The sequence below is a fragment of the Rhinolophus sinicus genome, chromosome 6 (genome assembly GCF_057876585.1).
Source record: "Rhinolophus sinicus isolate RSI-liver-muscle chromosome 6, RSI-T2T, whole genome shotgun sequence".
Classification (NCBI taxonomy): Eukaryota; Metazoa; Chordata; class Mammalia; order Chiroptera; family Rhinolophidae; genus Rhinolophus; species Rhinolophus sinicus.
In genome coordinates, this window is record NC_142506.1 from 12,274,906 (window position 1) to 12,302,864 (window position 27,959).

General features: G+C 43.4%; 2 protein-coding genes, 1 long non-coding RNA gene and 1 other non-coding gene across 5 annotated transcripts in view; 1 reads left to right on the top strand and 3 right to left on the bottom strand.

Annotated features, from left to right (window-relative positions):
- The window catches only part of NTAQ1 (N-terminal glutamine amidase 1), a 213,821-nt gene that overhangs the window by 111,222 nt on the left and 74,640 nt on the right, over positions 1-27,959 (bottom strand). Inside the window, exon 6 of one of the 2 annotated variants that reach the window (XM_088798963.1) lies at positions 1,909-1,937. The exons of the other annotated variant lie outside the window; for it this stretch is intronic. Within the exon in view, the coding sequence (XP_088655089.1) occupies positions 1,924-1,937 (14 nt within the window). The 3' untranslated portion in view covers positions 1,909-1,923. Of the gene's footprint in view, positions 1-1,908; positions 1,938-27,959 lie in introns of those variants that run through there. 2 annotated transcript variants of the gene reach the window in all.
- Positions 6,991-7,093, bottom strand: LOC141568006 (U6 spliceosomal RNA). The gene has a single exon (XR_012491024.1). It is a non-coding gene; the product is annotated as a U6 spliceosomal RNA (small nuclear RNA).
- Positions 16,891-20,955, bottom strand: LOC148757833 (uncharacterized). Its single transcript, XR_016021503.1, has 2 exons — positions 20,651-20,955; positions 16,891-18,697 (listed from the first exon to the last, which is right to left on the bottom strand). It is a non-coding gene; the product is annotated as an uncharacterized LOC148757833 (long non-coding RNA).
- FBXO32 (F-box protein 32) overlaps positions 20,948-27,959 on the top strand; it is a 34,470-nt gene continuing 27,458 nt past the window's right edge. The window contains exons 1-2 of the mRNA XM_019719616.3: positions 20,948-21,745; positions 27,259-27,371. Coding sequence (XP_019575175.1) covers positions 21,630-21,745; positions 27,259-27,371 — 229 coding nt within the window. The 5' untranslated portion in view covers positions 20,948-21,629. The remainder of the gene's footprint in view (positions 21,746-27,258; positions 27,372-27,959) is intronic.

Consider the following 27,959-nt stretch of genomic DNA (forward strand, 5'->3'; position numbering starts at 1 on the left):
AGTAACTGATTAAAGTGATTAAATAACTTGCCCAGTCACTGATGACTGCCCTTGAAACCAAGGACTCTAGCTCTAGAATCCACAGGCTTGACTTATACCATCTTGTTCTAGGAAATCAATAAATTCAGGTTCAATGCCTACAACTTCTACAAAGATATCTAGAATTAAGAACAGCCTGTTTATCCCCTTTTTACAGTTGAGGAAATGGATGCCCAAAGGAAGGGGTCACCCTGCAACTGACAGAGCCGGGATTTGAAACATGTTCACCTGCAGGGCAACACCCAGAGGCTGCACGTTCAGACAGGTGGTACAGCCAAGCCCCTCAGTCTCTAAGACAGCCCTCTCTACTGTTCCTGGGTCTCATTAAAAGAGCACAGTGAGACCTTAGCTTTTGAACAAATTTCTAAGAAGAAAATTTGGAGGAGAGTAAGTGAGTCAATTAACTTTTTAATTTATCAGTCAAGTAACAGGACCTAATTAAAGTTTCCTTTGGGAGTTAGATTCAATAAACGAACATAATAGCTAGCATTCATTGAGCACATGCAATGTGCCAAGTTCTATCCCAAGTAATTCACATGTTCTAACTTAATCCTCACACAGGTTGATGACAGGGGACTGATGATATTATTCCCACCTCACAGGTGATGAGATTGAGACACACAGAGATTAAGCACTTGTTCAGGGTCTGCTAAATTGACCTAACATTTGCATAACAGTGCTTCCACATATATTTTCTTATTTAAGGTCAGAACAAGCTTGTGATACACAGGCGAATATTTTATTATTTTTATCACCTTTATTTTAGAGGTGGAGAACCAAAGTTTTGCCTTGATTCTGCCACTTTTAAGCTCTGTAACCTTGAGCAGTTTCTTTACCTCTGTAGGCCCCAATTTCTATAAAATGGTCAGGGTAGAGCTGGATTATCTCTAAGATCCCTCCAGCTGAAATACCCAGGATTAAGAGAGGTGGCCTTGTCCTCTGGAATGTCCTTCCCCTATGGTCTAGCAAACCTGAGGTCTCTTGGCTTAAATTCGAGAGAGGTTGGCATCTCCTTAGTGGTTGTGAATAATTATGCAGCTTAATTATCCAGGTGCCCAAAGGCAGAGGAGAGTTGGTGCATTTTTACACAGATCTAATCAATGACTGCTTAATTCAGGATGAAATCTCTCAGGTGGTGCAACATCTCTGTTTCCATCAGCACCAGATGGATAGTGTGGGGCCAGCTTCCCTTCGGGGTATGTTGAGAGAGTTGACACACAAAAAGTCCTGGGGATATCAACCAAGGAAAGAGCCATATGTGTTTCAACAGAGGGTGAGAGACAAACACTGCCATCAGGCCAGTCCTCTCAAGGTCTAAAGCAACAGGGAAACGCCCCCAATCACATGTGCATGGCAAGATCAGAGGCTGAAGCCCTCATATTTTTCTGGATATTTTTGTTTTGTTTTTTTACTTGTTTTTTAAGGCATTTGATTCTGCTTACATTTAAAAAAGGCTCTTGTGTTCTGGCAGGATTTGCTTTTAAAATAAAAGGTGGGGATAGATAAGAAATTAATAGGTCTCTTGAGTACATAATGACCTGTCATAGCTTTGACACCTGACATTTGGAGAGTGGGGAGTCGATAAAAAAATAACACAGTAAGGGTTTCACAGACTCAAAAGATTCAGAGAACTGGGCTTTTTGTCAGAAACTATCAAACAACTATAATGTATTCAATTTGGAGATCTGGCTTTCCACCTATTACTAGAGTGATTTTTTTTTTTTTCTACCCAACACTAAATCTTCCTGCTCTAGAGAACTGCCCACTAAGAGTGCTGGGGTAAGGCAGAGCCCACCTCCCCTATAGAAGTCTAAAAGGCCAGATACTCACTTTCCAGCTTCCCTTGCAGCTAAGTCACGGCCAATCAGATGGGCCCATGGGTTTTCAGTCAAAAGAACCTGGTGATACAAAAAACTGGGTCAATTGGAAAGGAATTTTGGTGAAGCCAGCAGCAGTAGCAGCAACGTCTGCTATTTAGGGACAGTGATGGTGGCAGTGGTACACTGGTAATGGCCTCTGGTCAGAGGAGATGTCAGCAGTATCCTCCCTAGGTCGCTTCCCAGACGTGATTTTGGCCTTGGTCCTGGCAGCCATCTTGCCTCCCTTGTTTCAATTCATTTTCTAAGCCTGGGTCTCCTTGGTGATTCTGTGAGTTCCCCAATAGCCTTTCAATAAAATACTTTTCTTCTCAAATCAGCCATAGTTAGTTGCTGTTGTTTATAATTAGGATGTCTGATGGGTGTGCTAGTTACATGATTTGGTCAAGTTACTTAATCTCCTGCCCCTTAGCTTCCCTGTCTATAAAATGGGGATCATACTCCTGTGTTTTTCATTTATTCGCTCAGCAAATATGTAATCATTGAACACCTACTAACTGTTAGGCACTATCTAAGCTCTCCTGTACTCACAGATTTATAATCTGATGGGAAAGACAGACATTAACAAATTATCACAAAAATAATTTACTTTATTTTGCCATGTATAATGCACACTTTTTTGCCCAAATTTGTGAGGGAAAAATAAGGATGCGTATTATATGTGGGTGGTACGGTACTAATTCCATATCTATATAAATGTCTTTAATTCTTTTATTTATGCCCATGAGTTAAAAGTGTAACTCTAGAAATCAATAAGGATATCCGTATGCAAAATAATACCCTGGAATACAATAATCGGTTTTGTTGAACTTAACAATGAACTTGCAGTGACAAAGAGTTCTTGGCCTTCTGTGATATGTAAATATCATAAATTTGTTACCAGTACATAAAATTTCTTGTACCTTGTATCTGTTCTTGTGTTTTGTAATTATTTGTTACATACAATTTCTTGTACCATAATATGTTTAAAAAAATGATAAAATGCCTTTATAATACAAAAAACAAGTACCTAAATGTAAACAAAAATTTGAATTAAAAAGTTAAAACGAAACATTTTTTTCCCTGAAAGGATGGGCCAAAAATGTGGGTGCGCGTTATACACGGCAAAATACGATATTACAATCATGTACTAGTCTATGAAAAATTCATAGCAGCATTATTCCTAATAGTCAAAAACGAGAAAATGTCTACCAACTGATGAACGGAGGAACAAAATATGGTCTATCCATACAGTGGGATATCATTCAGCCATAAAAAGGAGTGAAGTACTGATACATGCTGAAATGTGGATGAACCTTGAAAACATTACATTAAGTGGAAGAAGGCAGGCAAAAGGGGTAAAATATTATATGATCCCATTTTTATAAAATATCCAGAATAGGCAAACGCATGGAGACAGAAATAAAGTAGTGGTTTCCAGAAATAAAGTAGTGGTTTCCAGGGGCTAGGATGAGGGGGGAATTGGGAGTGACTGCTAAAGGTTACGGAGTTTCCTTTTGGAGTGATGAAAATGTTCTGGAATTAGATAATAGTGATGGTTGCTCAAATCCGTGAATAAAGTAAGCACCACTGAATTGTACACTTTAAAAGGGTCCATTTTATGGTATGTGGAGTGCATTTCTAGAGAGAGCTCTCATTCTTCTTCCATTACTCACCACTACTTCCGGTGGGGCCGTGCCTTCTTTCTCTCCTAATACTGATAGTTTTCCTCAATGCTGCTAAGAAAAAGCCTCTGGTATCTCTCGATGCACATGCTTCTGGCTTAGCAGCCTCATCAGAAGAAAGACACCCTCTCTCTCAAGGTCTCCCTTGATGAGTAACAGAGAAGACCCTGATTGGCCCCATTTAGTTCACATGCCTATCTATGGACTAATCACTGCACCAGATGGTAGAGATTATGATCGGCTCCGCCTTGTTACCTGGCAACCCTGTGGGGATGTGAGGCTGGCAGTGTGATTAATAGCCCCAGCAAAACCACCCAGAAAGGAGGAAATTTTCCCCCAAAGGAGAGGCTGTTATCACAAGAGGGAGAAATGAAATGGTGTGCTTGACAACCAATATCTATCCTGCTTCACCATAATCACTACAGAAACCAAGCCGCTCTAAGGGTGCCAGAAAAAAACTTCCCTAAGGACATTGAAGATAAGACCTAAAGAGTAAGTGGAAACTAGTGAAATAAAACTCAGTACCTGAGGAAGAATGTTACAGGTGAAGGGAATACCGCACAGAGGAGAATATATGTTAAAATGCATCGTCAACTCTAAACCACTAAGTAACTAAGTTATTATTCTAGGACCCAGGAATTGTGACTCCTACTAGACTAGGTCTCTTTCTGGTCTGGAAATCTGTGACTTAGAACATGCTTGCATCAGGTTGCCTTGAAAGCTCCATCCTGAGAGCCATCACTGCCGGTGAGCAACTTAACTGATTCTCAAAGACTCTCCGGCTGTTTAGTATCACAAGCAAAATAAATACAGTCTTACACTGCATAATAGACCTCAAGTCAATGATGGATTGGACAGTGATCCTGGAAGATTATAATGGAGCTGAAAAGTTCCTATTACCTAGTGACGTCCTAACCGACCTAACCATTCTGACATCCTAGTGCAACGTGTTACGTATTTCTGGCGATGTTTATGTGAACAAACCTACTGTGCTGTCAGTTATATAAACGTATAGCACAGACAATTATGTACAGTATGTAATGATAATGATAATAAAGAACTATGTTTCTGATGTATGTGTTTACTATACTATACTTTTAATCCTTGTTTTAGAGTGTACTCTTTCTACTTATGAAAAAAGTTTGCTGTCAAACCAGTATGTGTTACACTGGCAGCAGCCTCATACATCTCGTATTTACCATGTCTCTTAATTGCATCATTTCCTCTTGTGCTTGATTTAGCCTCCTGTTGTTTTAGAAATTTAGTGTAGCCTAAGCGTACGGTTTATAAAGTACAGCAATGTACAGTATGTCCTAGGCCTTCGCATTCGCTCACCACTCACTCACTGACTCACCCAGAGCAGCGTCCAGTCCTACAAGCTCCCTTCATGGTAAGTGCCTTATGCAGGTGAATCATTTTTTATCTTTCATACTATACTTTAAACTTTTCTGTGTTTAGATACAAGTATACACATACCCCTGTGTTACAGTTGCCTACAGTATTCAGTACAGTAACATGCTGTTCTGGTTTCTAGCCTAAGAGCAATAGTCTGAACCATGTAGGCTGGGTGTGTATTGGGCTTTATCTAGGTTTGTGTAAATGTACTCTGTGATGCCTGCATAGGAACCAAATCACCTAAGGACACATTTCTCAGAACGTATCCCCATCGTTAAGCAGTGTATGACTGTACCATTTCATGCTTAGTGTTCCAGCCTCCTTCCTAAGAATGAAACTTACCATAAAAGTTGCAAGCACATAATTTAATAGTCCTCACTTTCATCTCAGTAAAACTGTGCTAAGAGATGATAACATCAGCTCAAGCACATTGCTTGCATTTTGGAACACTCTGCACAGCAAGTTTGTTTTGTTTTAATTTTTAAAAGGGAGAGGGGGAGGTTGCAAGCCTGGAATGCTGCAAATGCATAAATTTTATGGGGCTGGAAGAGAACATATAAGTCATCTATCTGCTCATCTTAAAGATGGGAAAATCGAGGAGTACTGGGAAGCCACACAGCTGGTGCTGTCCCCTACGCTGCCCATTTCTGGCTCAGTCACAACCCATTTGGTTGCAAAAAACAAAAGCCAGTGAAAAGTCCACAGGCAGGGCTGAATCTGGAGGCCCCAATGATATCATCAGGACACACTCCTACTCGCTACTTGAGGTGGAGACTGTCCCAGTCTGCCTAGGATATGGGACTTGAAGTTTTAAAATCAGGACAGTCTGGGAAGAGTTTGTCACTCTAGTCTATATTTTATCTTCAGCTGTCCTGTCCTCTGCATTAGCTCCATTCTCTCCACCTTCCCTCACGGAGGCAAGATGGCTGCCAACCCCTGCAGGGCTGTGTCCCACCCTCTCAGCAACTCCTGTAGAAAAGAGCCTTCCCGGTATCACCAGCAGGAGTCCTGCAGTTTGCTCTGATTGGCCTGATGTGGGTCACATGTCCTGATTGTCTCACTATATCCAGGCTTGTACTCAGCCCCTCCTAGCCCTTCTAGAGAAATGACACACAAGCCCACACACACTGGTCACCATTTTATTGTTGTAATTTGATATCCATGTGTGATGCCTAGAACCCCATAATGATATGTATTTGTGTATTATTATTATTTTCAGGTGTACTAAACAACATAGTGATTAGACATTTATATACCTCACAAAGTGATAACCCCAATAAGTCTATTGCCCATCTGACAACTAATATTGTAGTTGTTACAATATTATTGACTATATTCCCTATGCTGTACTTTACATCCCGTGACTATATATTTTTTCAATTAGAGTTGACATTCATTATTTTACATTAGTTTCAGGTGTACAGTATAGTGGTTAAACATTTATATCATTTATGGAGTAACCCCCCAATAAGTCTAATACCCACCTGATACTATACATAGTTTTTACAATATTATTGACTATATGCTCCATGCTGTACTTTACATTCCTGTGACTATTTTGTAACTACCAGTTTATACTTCTTAATCCCTTCACCTTTCTCACTTCCCATCCAGTAACCGTCAGTTTGTTCTCTGTATCTATGAGTCTATTTCTGTTTTATTTGTTCATTTATTCTGTTCTTTAGATTCCACATATACGTGAGATCATGTGATATTTGTCTGTCTCAGTCTGACTTATTTCACTTAACATAATACCCTTTAGATCCAACCATGTTGTTGCAAATAGTAAGATTTTGTTCATTTTATGGCAGAGTAATACTCCATTGTATAGATGTACCACAATTTCTTTATCCAATTGTCTATTGATAGGCATTTTGGTTGTTTCCATATCTCGGCTATTGTAAATAGTGCTGCAGGAAACATAGGGGTGCATATATCTTTTCTAATTCATGTTTTGGATTTCCTTGGATAAATACCCAGGAGTGGAATTGCTGGGACATAAGATAATTCTCTTTTAAAATATGGAATGCTTCACGAATTTGCCTGTCATTCTTCCACAGGGACCATACTAATCTTCTCTGTATCGTTCCCATTTTAGTGTATGAAGTGAGCACTAACAAGATGTATTTATGTAAGATATATATAAGATAAATAGATGATAGATATATTGATTGATTGATTAATGGTTATATAACAAGATACATGATCCAGGAACTTTACAACAAGATGGTGCTGGTGGCCCAGTAAGAAATTGTCCCCAGAACCTAGATGCAGACGTAGATAAAATATCTTGACCAATACGCTGCTTGCAATCAAATAAAATGCCTCTGCAGGAATTTCAACAGGACCTCACCCTGCACAGGCAGAATCCCATCGCCACAAACCCAGATGTACCTCCTAAGAGGAAACGGGGTGGCCTAAAGAAGCAGTTCTCCCAGCCTATCCTCCAGCCTGAAACCGCCTGGCCCACTTTGCTGGCAGTGTACACTCTGCTTGTCACAGGAAAGTCTGACATCTATAAGATTCAGCCTCCAACCCTGTCCTGTGGAGAAATGCTCCACCTGGGCCACATGTCCACCCGGTCACCTTAACACACGTGCAATGGCAGCCCCAGCAATTGCACGTGTGTTAAGTACTAAGGGGGGGGGGGTGCTGTTGCCAAAAGAACGGGAGCAATGGATGGCAGACTAATCAAAAGCAAATACATCCACCCACCATGCTGTGCCGTTTAATCTTGCTGACTTTTCCTCTTATCCTCCAGGTAATTGTAAATGTTACAGAGCTGCTGCTTTAACATGGCAGAGTGGACAAGGCAAGGGACAGGAAGCCAGAAAAAAAAGGGGGGGATGAGGTTTAAACCTCCTCTTCGTCCCTTACTGGCTGTGCTGGGTATTTCCCATTGCCTTTCCAGACACAACACTCTGCCCTTCTCTGCCTTGCTCGGTGCCCCAGGAGGCTGCAGCCATGGGCTCTCTTGCCCTCTAGCTCCTGGTTGGGTTTATCCATGGGAGACACCAGCAGGAGATTGAAGGGCAGGAAGAGAGTCAGGTCAGGGTATTTCTCCCCCTTGACTCCTTTCTCCCAAGTCACTGGAACTTGGCTGTAACCTTTGACCAAAAGCCACTGCTCCCATCTGGTGGCCCTGTCCTATGATCGTAGCTCCTGTCTCCAGATTCCTGTACCAGCTCCCTCCACTTACCACTTTAGGGAAAGGAGTGGGAATTCTCCTCCGCACTGCTATCCCAACAGTGCCCCACCATCCTTTGTTGGTTTCATTTACCCTGCCCATACCGTTGCAAACTGTCCCTTCACTAAACTGCTCTCACTTACCCCACCTGAGGGTGCACGTGTTTCCTGCAGGGACCCTGACCGATATCTCAGTTATGAGACTTCAAGCAAGTAACTCAACTTCTGGGACCTTAGCTCTCCAAGCTGAGAATGGTCACTATACTTGCCTCTCACAGTCATTACGGGATAATGTATGGAGCCAAACACCTTGCCTGATACATGGCAGACGTTCAGTCTATAGACACCACTGCGTCCTCCCCAGACCGTGAGCTCCTCCCAGACCACGGACCTCATTTTATTCATCTTTGAATCAGCAGCAGCCAGCTCTGTACATGACGCACGCTATGTGCTCAGTAATGTTATTTTATGGATTGTCAATCTGTTGTTGGCCCTTCTTCCTTCCCTTTAGTTCTGGAAAATAGATTAGAAAAAGAAGGCAGCATTTGACTTATGGCGTCTACCAATCCCAAAAGCTGACAGAGCTTGTCCTTCATGTTGTATCCCATGTTTTTGCTGTGCTGCGAAAGGAAACTGATTTTGTCACACACAATCAATGTGCTTTCTCTAGAGAGAACCCTGCTAAGGAAGGATGCTACTGAAACATGGGGATCCTACACCACGATTTAGAGACTTCCTATTAATACTCAGAAACAGCACTCTGGATCCATTGGTTTCCCCAGCATTAGGGGATCCTAAGGGTCCTTCAGCCTCTGAAACTGTTTAAAGTACAAGCAGGTGGAGTGCACCGCCCATAGGATGAACATGCTGGTTGTAACATGTCTCCGGTGTTCTAGGGTTGAACACTCTGGAAGATGCTTGCCTCCTCTCGAAAGGGCCGGGGTGGGGGTGGGGACTCTTCACAATCAGGCCCTAAACATGCCTGCCAGCCTCGTTTCCTGTCTCCTTCCTTGCTACCTCTGCTCCAGCAAAACTGAGTCAATGCCGTCCCCCACATACCATGGGCACTCTCACTCCTGCATGGCTTTGCCCTCTGCCTAAATGTCATCCTCCCTTGTCCTTTGCCCAGCGAAATGAAGTGTGTCCTTCAAATGTCAGTTCTTCTATGGAACCCTCCATGATTTCCCCACAACAAAGTTCCTTCATCATCTATGTTCCTCTACTATTTTGCACACATATATCAGCCATTATATTTTATTGCAATGGGTCTGTCTCCCCAATAGATGATCAGAATCTCTCGCATTGATTAAGCATCTACTATGTGCCTGATGCTCCATAAACATCTCATCTAATTCTCATCACAATTCTGCAGTAGGTCCCTAGACTGTAAATGCCATGACTGCAGAGACCATCTGAGTATGTGTTTTGCGGTGCTTGGCGGTGGGGGCGGTCTTGTTTGTTTGTTTTGGGGGGTTTTGTTTTGCTTTGTTTTTTTTCTTTTGCTGTTCTTTTGCATGTTTTAGAGAGTTTTTTTGTTGTTTCCTTTTTATTCATTTTTTCCTTTGTCTTATATCTCCAGTGCCCAAAATTGGCACATAGCAAGCATTCAACAAGAACTTGTTGAATGAATGAAAGTATTATTTTCACTTATGGGGACAGTCAAAAGTAGACACTTGCATGAACTTGCCCATGGCTCTCTCACTGTGCCCAGCTTGAGCCTGGCGAGCAAAGAGCACACCTCATTTATCTTTGTTTCACCAATGGCAGGACATTGTGTGGCATTCAATAAGTACCAAAATAAAAGCCTGGAGAAAGAATAAGTAAATGTTTAGTTACTATATATCCCAAAGGATTACAACTTGATGACAGCCACTGAAGAAGGTAGAGTAATAGCTAAATTTTACCTCATGTCTATAGAAATCAACTTTCTCGGTTATGACATAAAAATGATGCATCTTGCCATAAGTAATGCTAGGAGGAAAGTATGTTTACCTAACTTTCTTCGGTAAAAGAGACTTTTAAAATAGCCCCTTCTTATTTTGTATTATTCCTGGCAAGACTACTTCTTGGAGGGCTGCATGTAAATCAAACATTTATAGATCAAATTGATTTAAATAGTGTAGAAAACCTTGCTTTTTCAAGAAACACCACTACACATCCTTTGGGAAAATGAAGACTGCTGCAATAAAATGATAATTTTATGCTTCAATGAAATGAAATCAGCTCACAATTTGTTTCACACAGGGGCCCAGCAGGTTACAAAACTCTGCTTGAATGGTTTAACTTCAGAGGTTTTAATAAAGGGATCCATTACAGAGCTGTGAAGAGAGTTAAGGGAGCCTACAAAGAACTAAGGGGCAAGAGGAGCAAAGCAATTCTGCAGAATCCAATGAGAGCTGAAATTGGGCAGAGGAGCTGCCTAGCAAGAACCCAAGTGCAAGCGCTAAGCCTATGATACTGAAGCAAAGAGGGAGAGGGGAAGAAATACGTAGACTTCTCTCACTCTCTAATCTTTTGCAGGTAACTTTCATAGACGGAACCCAACTGAAAACCAGAGGGCAAAGGAGCCCAAGTGAGGTGATCTGTAGAGTTCAGCCTCCTCGGGGCCTAGAGAAGGACAGCAAATGGATTGGAGGGAAGGGAAGAGAGGAATGCTGAGAGTAACCTGCATGACCCATCCCTTTTGCATCCACTCAGCATCCGTCTTGCCCTTCATTCCAACGAAGAAACTCTCATCCCCAACATTACTGGGACACAAAGTCCCATAAATTGCTCTGTCATGGTAAAGAGAAACTGATACAGTCACTCTCTCACTCAGAAACCAAATTGTAACATACCATTCATATGAGGTGGTAGAAAGGCAGAGAAAACTATAATCAATAGAGAAGACATGCTATAGTCCACACATCAGTTGCTGGTCATGCAATGAAAATAAAAAAATCCTTCTTCCACTACCATTCCACCTTCTCCCTACCCTCAGTACCTCAAATGGCTTAAATGCTGTTATTTGGTAAGACGAGTCAACCCTTCATTTCCAGAGAATCAGAGCCCTTAGTGACACTGTACTTACTGGGTTGTCACACTTTTCCACTAACCATGATTATTGTGTATGAGAATACTAAGAAGTAACCCAGTGAGTCTTCTGGGCTCTGGATATGGTTTTCTTGCCTTCGATGGGTAGCAGTAACCTAACTTCCTTTCATAATGAGGCTCAATCATTCCAGTCAATAAAGTAACCTTCTTTCTACTTGTTAGTTCAGTGGCATGAGAAGCCTCAAATAATCAGGGACAATTTCAGCGTCAATTTTAATGGAACCATGTCTTTACTTCCAAACCCACCAACTCAAGATTTCAGGATGGGAAGCTAAAATGTTCTAAGTGGGTTGTTAGGTGTAATAGTCTGAAGTGAGGTGGAGCTACTTCCACCTCCTCCCTTGGTTCCAAAACCATACATTCTGGATATGGGGGAGACACTATGTTGACCAAATTCTGTAGGGCAGAAGCCCCAAACTTTTAGGACATTATTTCCCAGTGGTCTTCAGATGGTCATTCAAGGTTCTGTCAAGCTTCTGAGTAATGGGTTACACAGTAAAATCAGCTAATTTTGTCAGCAAGAGCCCGGCACTAAACTTCATTTTCCGTAAAGTGAGGTCCTTGGTTACTTAGAGGCAATATTGTGTAGGATGCCAACACAATGAAGGTCCCTTCAGACTATGCAATGACAGCTATGTCTCTGGTCCTGAGTCTTATTTACATAGAAGAAGAACTTTCTTCCTAAGGTCTAGAATACATTCTTTCTGTCTCTATTGTTCCAGTTGCCCTCGTGTAACCTTCAGGAGGTGGAATGGTGTCACAGGAAGAGCCCAAGCTTTGGAGTCAAAACTTCTGGATTCAAATTCCAGCTCTGTCATTTGTGAGCTGTGTGATTCTACCTATGTAGTTTCCTTGTAAATAAAATGGGGATATTATATCTACCGTGTAGGGTTTGGGGGTGAATTAAATAAACCAATGTAGAGAAAAGTCAGACACATGATAGACACTCAGTAAACGTTACTGTCTTCCTCCTGCCTTCAGCTAAATTCTTCATCCGAAGCATCAATTTGAGAAACAGTTTATAAACACAATGGCCACCTTAAGGGAATTTATAAAACATCATCGCTTGAACTTTCTCTGGACTCAGACTTGCTGCCCTGAAGATGCTCATGGCATGCATTTATTTTTAAAAATTCTATAGCCCTAAGGTTTTCAATTTCTCATCTTTTACTTTCCTACATGGACAGCTCAACATTCTTTTCTGTCTCAATATTTGTAAATCTGCCAGTTTTGTGCAAGTTAAAAATCCCCTTTCTGGGCATGAGTCCAATCTTCTCAGCAGATGATTTCTTTGGTAAGTCCTAATACTTACAAGTCATCCTCTCCGGTCTAATTCAACCCTTGGCCCGAGTGCACACATAAGCATATGAGATTGCAGGGGTTTAGAGGAGTGATAGGTGGAAAAGAGAGTGTGTGTTTGTGTGTGACCCAGTCTCTGAATACCTCTCCTACAGGGAAGTTCCACACTCTCAGGATTGTTGTTTGCAAGCAACAGAAATCAGCCCTGACTCTCCTAAGCACAAAGATTTTATTGGAAAACTATCAGAGCCCATACCATCATCAAGAGGCTAAACAACCAGGAATGGAAAACTGAGGTGGGACTAAGAGAGCAGGAGAAGACCAGATAGTGAGGACCGTGGGCAAGCTGCTGCAGCAGGGACCATCGGGGTCAGCTCCCCTCCAACCAGGTTGGCCAGGATGCCCTTCAACGAGGAACCACCAACCTCCTTCTGTCACTCCCCTGGGAGACTGTGTGATGGATCCCTCAAGCCTAAGTCCCATGTCTGCCCCTGGCTCGACCACAGCAGGGAGCGAGAGCTGGTCCCGTCAGTGCCTATATTTGAAAATAAGCACAATCTCCTCCCATCAAGACATAAAGTCGTCCATCTGAATTATACATATGCCAGGGGTGCCCAAAAAATGTATACACATTTTAAGAGATGTTATCTATGCTCAAGCAGTAGTTCACCGTAATCAGAAGTGTCTGGACGCTGATGGTAAGTAACCACTTTGAGCACCTCTTGTCATTGCAGCAGTCAAACGTGACTTGTACTCATCTTTTGTTATTGGTATATATTAATACAGTTTTTTTCCTTTCTTAAAATGTGTATACGTTTTTTTGGCACCCCTGGTATGTAAAATTTTCAGCACACTCCCAGTCATGTGTTGGTTTGAGCCAATTTCATCCTTTGCTTATTTGTTTAAAACAAAGTTCATTATAACTGATTTGTAGTGAGAAATAGCTCTCTACACACGTATACCATTTTTTGAGGAACATTCCATTTCATAGTACAGGACTGTGTGTTGTAACCACTGGCACAGAAAACCTATCTCACTCAAGATGGATCAGATAGGAGAGGACAAAAAAGAGAAGATCCCTTCTGAACAGTGTCCCAAATGGAGTTCCTGCCTCTCTGGGCAGGCCCGAGCAATTAGGAAGAAGTCCTTCCCGCAACACAGGCTATCTTCCCCAGGGCAAAGGAAATTCAGAGCTTATTCTGTTCTTGGCCCTAAAATCAGTAAAAGTTGAGGTCTCACTCAGAGCAATGAGACTCTAGTCCTCAGCCTCCCTTTCACCCATTCATTTCTTCGTTCCCCTAAAGTAGAACCTTAAAAGCCCTGTTTGGCACTTCCTTTCTTCATCACTTGCATCCAGTCACCAAGTCCTGCGGGATTCGCCTCCTAACACAGGTCTCAAATACACCCCCTACTCGCCACGCCAGCTACCACTCTCTGGTTCTGGCGCTCATCAGCTGCCGCCTGAAAACAGCGACATCCTCTGACTTGTCTCCTGTCTCCTGCCATGTGCTTCTTCCATTCATCCCTTCACCCCGCAAGAGATACCTACCTACAGCACAATCTACCGGTGTCCTGCCCCTGCTGGCAGCCCTTCCGTGGCTCCCACCACGTCAGCAAAAGCCCAGGCTTTCTGACAAGTCTCACGGAGCCCTCTGCCATCTGCCCCCTGCTCTTCTCCATCCCCACCTCTCCTCACTTCCTGCCTCACATTCGGTCCTTCACCGCATCCCGTGCTACTTGCCTCCTCTTGTCCTTGTTGTGCTGGCTCCTCAACCTGGATGCCCAAGCCCATCTTTATCTCCATCAGTTCCTACTCGTCCTTTAAGACCCAGCTGAAGAGCAACTTTAGGAAGCCTCCCCCACTATTCCAGCCAGGTTGGGTTAAGTGCCTTATCCCCATGGGTGTCCCAACAACCCCTGTGCAAATCTCTATCACTGCACATGTCACATAGCTTTAGGAATCCATGTTTATGTCCCTTTCTCTCCCTGTGGCCTGATACACTCGCTGAGAGGAAATGTGCATCCTTGTGTTTCCTAAGCTGCTTTAGAAGAGTACCAGAAACATAGCAAGGGTGTGATGTATCCCTGTTGAGACAACGAATGAATGATAGTCTATAATAAATTTTCTAGTCTGTAAAGTGATCAAAAACAAAACTAATGATAACCACTCCTTTTACATAGTTGACAGAGGAGGAAAAAACTAATTTATCCATCATCTCTTCAATAGATATACAACATGAAGACCTTCTGCAAAGGCTTTTATGGAGTACCATTTTTAGGAAAGCAGATGTTCAAAAGACTAAATTAGTTCTTAAATTACCGCCAACAGTAAACCCTGGTTGAAAATATCATGTCCCTTAAGGGACTAAATTTCTTAAGCAGGAGTCAGAATGGGAAAGAAGATGAACATTCTGTACTTCTTTTGAAATTACTTGCTTCTTACTGAAATGAATGTACTGTTGTTTAGAAGAAATTGTGGGTCAGTTTAATTTCTATTGAATCATCTAAGAGAAACAGTAAAATGGTTTTCAGTTCATGGGCCACAATTTCTAGGCTACAACTTTGAAATTCAATTCCACATACACTGACACCTCATTTGTGCTGGACATCAAGCACGCAGCAGTGAGCAGAAAACATCTGTAGACTTTTGCTTTTTATGAGGAAATGATGGGTTTAAGACAGGCTGGGATAAGCAAACCACCCAAGAAAAAGGACAGGAGAGAATTGTGTTGTTCTATTTCCCAGTGAAAATTTGGAATTGTTATTAATGATCACCCTTCAACCAATGATGTCATAGGCTTATACAACCATCTCAATTAACACGTGTGTGTATATAAATGTAAAAACTGAACAGATTAAGTGACGTCAGAATTTGACAAATCTGTAGCTGATGCATATGAAGAAACACAGTTACCATGACTCCCAAACCACTTCTCCAATCGTTAGGGTTGACAAGTCAAAACCTGCTGTGATTACAATTTGTAAAAATATAACAAGATGCAGATCTGCATTCAATCTGATGGTCAGGTAAGGGCATATATAAAGCATCTGATTGTTCAAATCTGCTATTTCTCTAGGATCCTGGCTGACTTTGAATACCTATTATTGTTTTTCTTGCACTTTTTGGACCAAACTCATTGATGAGCAGTCCTGATAAAATCCAATCACTGGAATGTGTAAATCATAGCATTTGAATTTTACTTTGAAATTTACATTTCTCAGGGCATTGGTCAGTAGAGCAAGATTAATGGAATATTCTAACCCTTTCAGCTTGGTCTTATGGTATCCAATTCCCAGGACAACTACTAACTAGCTGTTTTCAAGTGACTCTCTCTTCTTTGGGTCTCGGCTTCCACATGGGTAAAAGGAGGGAAATGAACTAGGTTATCTCTAAAAGTTTGTTTGGGTTTTCAAGCAGACCTTTGAGTAAGTGGTTAACATATCTGAGCCTCAATATCTTTATCTATAAAATGGGGATAAAAATACCATTTGAAAGATTATAGATAAGCTTGCTGTAACCAATTTCAGGCACTAATATAATAGTTAAAGCTTTTCATACATAACAAATTTAACATACAGATTTACCATAACACATTTAACATCCTCATTTTAAAATTTGTGTTTTTAAAAAAAGGCAGTAGAAGTCTGGGCGACTGGTGTAAATGTTGTGGCTTCATTCATTTCCCTATATTATACAAAAGTTAGCAGTCTTGTCTCCAAATTATTTTGCAACTTATTAAAAGAAAAATAAAGAACTTTCATTAAAATTCAACGATTGGTCGATGAAACAAGGAGGATTATAGCAAAATGTCCTTGACCCTCTTTCAAAAACACAGCCAGGGCCACATTTGAGGAATACCAAATGATTCTCATTAAAGTAATGAGAATATTTTCAGTGACATGTGTCTGACCAACTTGAATTTAGTTGGTAGGACTCATGGCAGCCCGAGACCTAAAAATAACACACAGCCAGCAGTTTCTGCTCAAACACACCTAACAGAGGAGGACATAGTTCACACTGTTTCAAGAATGCCCCTCCCCCCCAGAGGGACTGGGTGTAAGGTCATATGCAAATTGCTGTGGCATTAAACATACATTCCTTGTGACAACACTGACCAGTTGAATTTAACATACTGAGTTCCTCCAGCTGTTCCTTCATAAAATTCACTGGAACTTGGAAGGATGAGCCAACAGATTTGGTTGATTCCAGCCCCTGCTCCACCCAACAGCTAAAGTTATTTTTAACTTACAACTACTGTTGATAAGTATTTTTCACACACACAGAAAAAGCACCCTTTCAGAAAGAGAAACTATGAAAAAACAAAACACCATTACAATTCAGTGAGAAGTAGTCAGTCTCTCATTTACAGTCAGCCAAAACTATAAACGAATGTCATTTTGGTTTAGAAATAACAGCACACTTCATCTTTATCAAATTTTTCAGTTATTTCCACAAACAGGTTCTCTAAACAGCCTTATGAGGTAATAGGCAGGCTAAAGTTGTACAGGGTTTACCTTTGAAAATGTAGTCTTCTGAACAGAATACGACTCATTTCCATAGTTCAAGTGCAATAAAGAGTAACCAATAATACGAAAACTATCATTTCATTGTACAGTTTGCTCCAACTGACACATTTTCCCATATCTGGAAATTAGCTGAGTGAGCTATGCTCCATGCCCTCAACACTTAAAATTCAGTGGGGAAGACAGACAGGGCCTTAAGGAAGAAAAAGATGGAGGTGTGAACTTTGCATAAAAATAATAATATAATAACTACCATTGGCATTGGCACCATTATAGGTATTCCAGACACATTAATTATCTCAATACATTTTCACAATACCTTTTGAGGTAGGTACTATCATTATTCCCGTTTCAAAAATGAGAAAAGTGTGGCACAGAGAGGTTAAGTAACTTGCCCAAGGGCACACAGCTATTTATGTGGCGAACTATGAATTGAACTCAGTCAATCTGGCTCTAGTTGGCATTTGCAATAGACCTAGGTAGCAGCTTGGGTTCCACCACCTACTAGCTGGGTGATCTTAGGCAGGCTATTAACTTTTCTGAGCCTCAGCTTTCTCGTCTATAAAATGGAAATAACAATACTTAGCTCACAAGCTTTTGTAAAGAGTATTAAACACGACTCTCTTTGCAAAGTGTTTGTTTGGCACAGTATCTTCAGCATGAATGGCATCTGCTATCAGGCAAACAAACACATTCAAACATTTTTTTCTAAGATGCTACCTTTGGTCACCTTCACTATTAGCCTCACCAGCTGGTAAGGCATGACTGTTGGAGAATTCAGCTATGAGGGTAGAATTGGGGGGTGCCAACCCTCTTTCTTCCCCACCTTGCTATGGCCTTAGACGTAATAAGATGTCAATAGGTGAAGACGTGGGAATAACAGCATCCCAGTGTAGTTCAAAAAATGTATTGTGTTATTTATTGATTGCCTGTCATGTACCCATCACCACGCTAGGCACTGTGGTGACCAAACCACTAAGACACAGTCTTACCAACAAAGAGCCCCGTAAGAGAAGCACACATTAAAAAAAAAAAGAAAAATCAGAAAACCAAATACCCAGCATAGAATCTGGGCAACCTGTTGCACCAAGCTACTCAGGAGAAGCACGGGCTCAGTGTCCACACTATGGAACTCACGGCGTGGTACACACATGGTGTGCTCTGCTGGAGCCCTCAGGACAATGCTGGTCCTCCCCAGGCTGTGCCTTGTGAAATTCTCAGAGTATCCTCTGCCTCTGTATCTTCAGTCCAAAGCTACGACACTGATACTTGCCTTTGTGCTTTTCAAATGGTCAGCCATGATAAGGCTTCCAATCACAGAGCCTTCTGCAAAGTCAAGCCAACATCTGATGTGAAGGTAACTGTTCCAGACATGGCCTAGCGTAGTCTTTGTCTTGAGGAGCTCAGCATTACAAGGCTTCTCGGTAGAAACCATGTTTTTGAAGAAGGATCAAGTTAGATTTTTAATGGCGTAAGAAATCTAAAGCAGTCACTCATGCTTCAGAAGAAGCCTCAGTTAAGATCTGATAGCCACAACTTTTTTTTTTCTTTCTTTTTTGAGAAGGATAGAGCTGTACGACTAGAGACAAACATTGTGGCTTCCTGAGATTAGTTCTTAACCTAAAAGGACAGAAAAAAAATTGTGATTTCCCACGTATGCTTGAATTTTAGAAATTAAAAAAATACTTTCACAATCTTTCAGCCACTCAACCCTTTGTAGTAGTCTGCTATTAACACAATAATGTTGTGTAATGAAAGACCACAATAATCTCAGTGGCATTCAACAGTAAACATTTATTTCTTGCTAACATATCTGTGGGGCAACTGGAGTGTGTGTCTGCTCCTGTGTCCAATCCTGCGACCAAGGCTGGAGGAGCAGTGGCTACCCAGGGTGTGCTCTTGCCATGGAGTCGGTGGAAACACAAGAGGATAAGCCCAACCGTGCAAGCACACACATCATATTCTCTGCTCACATCACGTCCACAAGCATTCCACTGGCCAAAGCAAGTTCCGTGGCCAAGCCCAATGTCAAAATCAGGGAAGTACACATCACTAACAGGCCATGGGTCGTGTGGGTACTTAACACTACCAAGGAGGAGGAAAGAACTGTTACCAATTGATATAGGCCAGCTGATAAAGGAACGCACATGGCTCTGTCTGCAGGTGCAGGCCAACAGATATTTTGTTGTTTTCTTGCAGACATGGCTCTTTATCTATAGGTCAGGGTCTCTGAAACCTAACACCAATAGTCCCATTTACCACACTTCTAAACAATCCTGAAAGGGTAGGCCTCTTCTAGGCTCTACCATGTGTCCCGAAAATAAGACCTACTCCGAAAATAAGCCCCAGTTAAGATCGTCAGCCAGACGGTCACATTTAGTACATTACGACTGTGTTCCAAAAGAAGATGACATGACTGTATTTGATTAATGTAGATTGTTGTACATGAAAAAATAAGACATCCCCTGAAAATACGCCCTAATGCGTCTTTTGGAGCAAAAATTAATGTAAGACCCAGTCTTATTTTTGGGGAAACACGGTATTCTTTCTTGACAGCTGAGAAAATGGAGCCTCCAGAATTTCACTCATTCATCCAGATTGGACAGGCAGTATGTCACTCTAGCAGAATTAGAATCATCCAAATTGCCTGCCTTCTGTGATTTCTACAGCTTCCTGTGGATGTAGCTTACTGACATATGCACTAGTGATTATTAAACCTGGCTACTTAGAAACAGACTTTCTTAAAAAACAACTTCGCCTTCTAACATATACCCTCCCAAGACATGCACAATTTCTTTGTCTACTCTGAGCCTCAAAGATTGCACAGAGTCAGTGGAATGGAAGGTTTTGGTGGCTGCAGAGGAAGGAATATGGACGGATCCAGTTGGAAGCTAATTCTGGAGCATGGAATTTGTATTCTGCTGTGACTGCTCTGTGCAATCTAATTGCCAAATGGCTCAGAATGTGAAGCCTCATAACTAGTAAGTCATGAAGGGCAAGAAGCTACCCTGGTGCCAGCAGCCTCCTACATCCATTCACCTATTCACACAGCAAAGCGTTATTGAATGGCTGTCCACTCCAGACCGGTCAAGGTGCTGGGATGCTGTGTGGATATGATGGACTACCGGTAGCTACCATGGAGTTTGCATTCTGCAAAGATGGATAGATTGTTACAAAAAAAAAAAAAAAACAACGTGAAAGCAAACAGGGCAAGTTCAGATTGTACTAAGGGTTGTGAAGAACTACCCAGCTTTGTGACCCTGGGTAAGTCACTGGCCTAACCCTTGGGGGGGGGGGGGGCAATGCTCTCATCTGGCATTCACAGCGCAGTTCCTTTAGTCCCCATCAGTGGGTCCCAGGGGCATTCTGGGCCCCTTTCCCTTAATTAACCCTCACCAAAACGAAAACGCTTGCCCTGTTACTTCCCGGGAGAGGACTTAATCGCTCAAAAGATGCAAAGGATGCCGAACAGAGGGAAAAGGAGGGTACAGTTGTTCTTCAAAACAAATGCCCAGCGCCCGGAGCCCAAGGGAAGGTTTAGACGAGAGTGTGCAGGGCTAGGGCACCCCTTACCTGCTCCCTGGCGTCTTTGTGCCTTAGGGTGGGGTGGGGGTTTGTCTCTTTTCTCTACTTCCACCCCGCGGGGACCAGATGCCGCCCGGCCTCCCTCTCCTCTCCCCTCTGTCACCCGGAAGCAAGCCTGACCGCGGACTAGTTAACGACAGTTCGGAGGCAGAGTAGGGTACGAGGCTATCCCTCTTGGGCCCAAGAGTGGGGTCTAAGTGGTGAGAAGGATCGAGTGGCTGCGCGCCACCCCCACCCCTGCTCCTGACGGCGCTGTGCTGGGGCCCTGCTCCCGGAGAGACTGCAGGGCTCGATGGTGACGGCTCGCGAGTGGGAGGGGAGCTGTCCCTCTTTCCCACCCCCTCCTCGCAGTGACCCAGACGTCTCTCCGGCCTCCTCCTCCCAGCACTTCGCCAGCCCGGGAGCTACCGGAGGATGGGACGCGGCTTCCGGAGCGCCGGGCCTTGCTCTCGGGGCGGTGGCAGCTGCGCCCGGGGAGCGGGGAGGGAGCGCAGAGCGGACAGAAGCGGAGGGGCAGCGGGAGCCCCAGACTCGCAGCGGGGCTTCAAGTTTCCACCCGCGCGCGGTTGTGCAACAGCCAGAGGAGCGGGAGCCGCGGGCGCCTCGGAAAACAAGCAGAGCCCATAAACAAAGCCACGTGGCCTCCGGGCCGGGGGGGCCGGGCTAAGAGCAGGCGGCTCTTCCGGCAACAAAGAGCCGCGGCCAGCGGCTCGGGATAAATACGGCGGCTGGGACAGCGGCGCAGCACTGTGAGTCCCGCGCGCCTAGAGACCCTCCCCAGCGCAGCGCCTTCTGCCAACGCAGACACTCATCTCTGCACCCCGAAACCCGCAGCCTTCCACGCGGGTTCCCTGCCGCCAGCCCCAGCACCCCGAGCGTCCGCCCAGGGCAGCGCGTCTCCGAGGCCGCCGGGCCGGTCCCGTCCATCAGTCCGTTGCGTCCATCGGTCGCGTCCAGTCGCGGTGCCATGCCTTTCCTCGGGCAGGACTGGCGGTCCCCCGGGCAGAGCTGGGTGAAGACGGCCGACGGCTGGAAGCGCTTCCTGGATGAGAAGAGCGGCAGCTTCGTGAGCGACCTCAGCAGGTAAGTGGTTCCACCACCAACTTCCAGCCCCGCGAAACAGACGCGGGATGGTTTCGGGGGGTGGGGGGAAGGGGTGTCGCGGGGAGAGTGAGTGGAGGGGGCAAGCAAGCTTGGAATAGGGTAAGGAGGGAGCCTCTGACGGGGGTATGGGAATGAGTTGCCGGGTTTCTGCAGAGGTCGCCAGAGCACGGGATTCGGGGGATTTGGTTTCTCTTATTGTTCAAGGTCAGCGTCTCCAAGTGGGCACGACTCCTTACAGAACCCCGAGTCCCTCCGAGAATCTGACGACAAACGCGGATCTTGTTCACAAACGCTCAAACTTGAGCACACAACTTGGGGGGTCCCCTGCTTTAAGGACACCGGAGTGGCGCAGTTTGCAAGTGTGGGGGCGCGGGCGAGTGGGCCGCGCACCTTTCACCGCTGAGATGGTGGGGCTTGAAGCGCCCCAGCACTGTGGGCGCAGTAGGGTGACGGCATTGGACGCGGGTTCCGCCCGGAGCGCCGCCAGGCTCTTCCCACGCACAGGCGACCACAGAGTGGGCAGAGAAGATGAGTAACCAGGAAGGGACGGCCAGATGGTCCCTGGGGCACCAGCGCTTGCAGGGCAGACTTGCTGAGCAGTGGTCAGGACTAGGCGCTGCAAAGCTGAGGAGGAGGGAAAGGTGGAGGGGGATGAAACCCACAAGTCTGCTTCTGGGAGGACCAAGCATTTGCACCTGTTTCCTCAGTGACCCTTTAGGTTAGTTTTCTTTGTATGATGAGTGCACCCCAATTTCAACTGGTGCCTATCAACTGCAGAAAGCCCTCCTGGCTCTGCTGAGCCCCTGGGCTCAAGGTCCCACCTGAGCTGTCAGCCTGGTGGAAAATCCGAGGTCCACTGAGCCAGGTGCTCTCCCGTTGGTTAATAGCACGGAAGTACCAACTACCGTGTTAGTAAGTTAGGTGGTCTGGAATCTGTCCTGGATCTCAACGGTTGACTTCCAGATGCCTGGCATTTGGCCCAGGTGAGGAGAGCAATGAGAGTGGGTCCAGAGGGGGTCTGTGCAGCCTGGTCACTCTTGGGTGACTTTTTCCCTCCACTCCCTTTGGTTAAACACCCACCCAACCTGCACACCCTTAAGTTGACTTCAGTAAGTGTTCTGTAACAGCCAGGTTCCCATTTACTGAGACCAGTGGTTGGCTGAGCCCTTGACACTTAATTTTAAGAAAACTATCAAGAAAAGACCTTTATGTTAAAGAAACTTTTAGATAGACCCTGAGCATTTTGGGGAGCACTGCAAAGAAATTTTGTTTATGGGAAATCAGATAATTTACTTACAGAAAAATAAGAAGATCACCTACTGTCACCAGACTATGTCTCTTGGGGACTCGAGTTACCAGTCATGCCTAAATTATTCTGTCCTAGTAGAGTAGAAGCTTCCTTCCTTCTTCCTCGTTCCCAAGGAACGATGATCTAATATTGTGATACTTCATTTCTAACAGTTCAGATTCTTTCTAGGGAGGTACAACAATGATCTGAGCTGTGTCACAGTGGCTCACCCAAATATAACTGTGGGATGTGCCTCCAGGGAAAGCAGACCGTTGGGTTCAGCAGGAGAGGATTCCAAATACAGAGCTTCTGGTTTGTAGAAAGATTCCCCCTGTACCTGCTCCAGGAGATAAACTGGTATCACTCCACTGTCATAGTAAATAGTGGTGCCTCTTGTTCCACGGTATGGGAGACCTGAAGATGGTTTTAACTGACCACAAAAGTTGAACCTCAGCTAGGGTCTGTAGCTTCCCGCCCACTTTGTCTCCTTCATGTCTCCTTTCTTTCCTTCCATTTCACACCTTCTGAGCTACAGCTGTCACACGCACCATCATTATCACAAATGGTGATCGATCTAGTGACTGCCTCTGGTTGTCTGATGAGTCAGAGTTTAGGAATCATTTGGTAGCTCCTAGCAAAGCAGCCAGCTGTTTGTTTGTGGAGTCCTGTATTTTTTTTCCCCAGCAATTGTAAACAATCTCTTCCCTACTTAGCATGAGAAGTCTGCCAAGTTCTTAAAAGCGGTTGGCCTTCTGCGACCTGGGTTTGTAGTCTCAAATATCCCCACTGTTTTCAGTCTTGGTGCTGTTTCTCTGTGATGTCAGGTTTGGGCTGAGTGCCTGCCTACACAGGTGAAGTTGAATGCCTCTCCTGTTAGGAGAAAACAAAAGGCAGGCCCTTTCAAAAAGGGGGCGGGGGATATAAAACAGAGGACTACAGAGACGCGGTACACGTCTCTAATTCCACATACCATTGTGTGAGCTGCCCAAACAAGAGTCAGGGATGATGGGTACATTTGGTGTGTTTCAGCCTGGGGGCTAGGGTTTAGTGTTGACCACAGCTTGTCTGCACTGCACTCTTTCTCTGGGCTCTGCTGGCCATTCTTTCTGTGATCTTGGGTCCTGTTCTCCTCCAGCAGCAAAATGGTACAAAGCCGATCACAGCTAAGTGCCCCAAATTGAGGATTTCAGATAAGCTTAAAGCAGGGCCCCCCTCCTCAAAAAGTTGACACTACATAAAATAGAGAAGAATGACAGGTGTTAAACCTGGTGGGGCAGATTTAAGAATTCAAGAAAGAACTCAGAATGAATTGGGGTGATCCAAGAATGCTTCAAAGAAGTGGTGGTTGAGGCACCTCAGATAGCCCTTCTCACCAACAACCCCCTCCCGCCCTACCCCACCCCCAGATGAGTAATCTCAGCTATCTGTGCCCCGGCCACCCTTCTTCAAACCTCCAGCCTTGCGTTGAAAACTTTGATGTTGCTTTCCAATATAGCTAAAGCTAAACCAGGAAGCAGGAAGTTTACCTTGGTTCCCTGGATGAGTAGTGCATAAGAAAATAAAAATAATAGTTAAGATTTTATGAATGCTTACTGTGTGCAACCCACTGTTCTAAGAGCTTTATACAGTAGGCTGTTTTTTGTGTGTGTTTTTTTGTTTGTTTGTTTTTCGGTTTTTTACCAAGCAATCCGGGTACTAGCCATCTGAGTAGGACAATTTGTTGGAGCAAATTAGCATAGAAATCTCACTGGCCTTACTCTGCAACTAAACCCTCTGGGGCTGCCACCGCTTTCTTAAATGGCCTGTTATTGCAAATGAAATGAGAAATAGGGCTTTGTTTTTTTTTTTCCCTCCTCTCCCTTTATCTCTGCTGCCAAAATGGTCTTCCTTTGAAATCTTTCCACTTTTTCTAAAGTTGCCTTAAAGTATCTTGGAATGCGATGTTCATATAATAGGGTTTGGAGACCTGCTATTCATTCTAGGCCTGTGCCTATAAAAATCAAGATTAGTAAGAACTGACTACAAAATAGCAACTTACTGGCTATGATTGATCTTAATGAAGAAAGCAGCCTCTTTAAATGGTTTTGCTTATTTTAAAAAAATAAATAAATAAATGTCACTGTTCCTAAATCGTGGTGGCTTTTCTTGTTAAAAATTTTCTGTTGTAATTTTTCCATTGGCTTTGCAGTTCCTTGCAATAGACATAATTGACCTCTGAAAATAGCCTCTAACTGAACATATCATTGCTTAAAAGACAACATATAAGCAGGCAACATAAGTAAACCCCTTAGCCCTTCCTTCCAGGCCCTACCTCTGGGGTCCAAAGTCTAAGACCCAAGCCAAAAGTGCAGGGTTTCTCTTTGGTTAAAGCTTTTGTACATTCTACAGGGCGAGACCATCATCAGTTATGTCATATTCTTCTGAAACTAGCTTTGGAAATGAGTCACTCAGATTTAAAGCACCTTATTGTCGTTTCTGTGAGTAAAGCAAGTGCTCCAATTCCGTTGAGGAATGTTTTCAATTAGAAAAGAATCAGATGAAATAAAAATATTTAAGATTTCTAAGGAATGGTCACAGCCTATGGCCCAGACTCTGAAAATCTTCTGCTACACCTTAAGTGTGTGATTGAGAATAAGAACCATAAGCTTCAGTTTATGGTTCTCGATAGGTGGAAGTTAGGCTCTAGGTTTTGTTCATGGTGCATGTTTTCTTTAAAAAAATAAGGCTTCCTGTGGTATTTTTGCACACAGAATGTCCTAACTGCTTTTCAAAGCTGTTCTCGGCTTTGGTACATCATGGACCAGACAAGTGACCTTCCATTTATGCCCCTTCTCCTCAACTTGGATTGAAATTTCTTAAGTTAGCTTTCAGGACTCAGAATTCTGCCCTCCCTTTGTTCTGCGCCTCTTTTCTGGCTGACCTTGGAGTAGATAATTGACTGGTTGGTGGTTTGGTACCCCTGTCGTTATGCAAGTAGACAAACACACACGCACATGCAACACAAAGCCTGGCCCAAAACATTCACCCTTGGCTTACCTAAGAAAGTACCTCTGAGAGAGGACCTTTCTGCAGAAATCTCTCAGAAACCTAAAAATATCCTGTGTTCCTGAATGAAAAGGAGAAGGCTAAAGATATTAGGAAACGCAGTTGATAGTACTAAACAGGGTCTTACAGGGAAGATTAACAAATGATTGTTTGCCCATCAAGCTTATCCCTGTGGGTCCAGAAACATTGAGTCTACTGCTGGTGACGTCACCTGCAAGCATTTTAGCAAGATACTTATTGTACTTACTGAAGTACTGCTTGAGAGACTATTGTAGCAATAGGACCCTGGAACGTGTTTCAAACACTTTTTTTTTTTCACCATTACACAATGTCCATGGAATGGAGAAGTACAGGTATACCTTATTTTCCTCCATAGGTGTATGTTCAAAAAAGATATATCAAATCACATTTCAAATTCAGCAGAGCAACTCATAACATTAAAGGACTCTAATCCATTGGTAGTGTAATTTTTAAAAAACCTAATTTATGTTTTATTGGTTGGCATTAGAAAACCTGCCCCAAGAGAGTTGGGAGAGTCGAGAACCTACCTTCTCATTACACCTCAATATTTCTCCTGCACCCCGTCTGTGGAAACGCTTCAGAAATTTACTTTGAGTCAGATTTTTGTAAATGTGATCATGTTTTTAAGGCATGATACAAGCATGCTAGTTAAAAGCAGCTTGGGTACACTTTATATAGGAGAATTGTATGGTATATGAATAATATCTTTTGAAAAAGCTTGGGGTGCATGCTTTTGCAAAATGAAGGCATTGTGTGTTAGTGATACCCATAGTGCCCCTCTCCCACCCCCTCTATTCATCCTTTTTGCTTAAAGTAATATTGTAGTACCCTGCATTGCCCCTCATTAAAGAGTACAGGGCTGTGTGTCAAATACAATGGCAGGCACTGTTTGGAATTCAGAAGAAGCAGAAGCCCCCATCCCTGCCTTCCACCGAGATGGGACAATATTTGATCCTAATAGAGGGAGGTCTATTAGGTCTATTAGTGCCCGTTTAGACTTCTCTTGGGGGATCTTTATTGGTTTGTTTCAGAAGCATGTATGTTTGTGTTTTATAATCCAATAAGTTATTTATAGAAACAGCTCATATTAAAGTATAGCGGTTACAGCACATCCCCTCCTGTCTTCTGTTTCTCCTAGTTACTGCAACAAGGACGTATACAATAAGGAGAATCTTTTCAACAGCCTGAATTATGATGTTGCCGCCAAGAAGAGAAAGAAAGACATGCTGAACAGCAAAACCAAAACTCAGTGTAAGCCGTTTGTTTTGAACTTAAGCAGAAAGCTGTTCGAAGATTGTAAGGATTGGTTCTTTGGAAGAAAAAAAAAAATCACACCTCGCATGTTAAACATCTGCTTCAATGTTTACTGTGTCATTGACAGAGGATACTGGGATCTTTGCACTCAGAAACCTGGCTGTGCCTTTTACGAGCGAGATTAATGTGTTCTTTATAGTCTTGTTTATAAGTCAGTTGCTAGTTGGGGCGTTTTTTTCCTGCTTGTCACTTATATTTAACATAGTTAATTTAGTTATTTATACAGTGATATGGTCAGCTGAATCAGGTCCAGCGTTTGCTTTTATTTTAAACTGTGTTTTGAGGCTTTGAAAGTAAATTTGTTTCTCCCTCTTTCCTTGTATAAATACTCATACCATTTCTAGATGCTGTATATGAATATTAACAGAGTATGAAGTTCTATTAATAAGCAGATTACAGATCTTTAGTTTAATGCATCTGTACTGCATGGTTTCCTCATATTACGTATCTGTTTTATTTCCATGTTTTTTATGCCCTGGTATAGGTTGTAGCCTTGGCATTTAAAACAAACTTGTACTTGGGTGT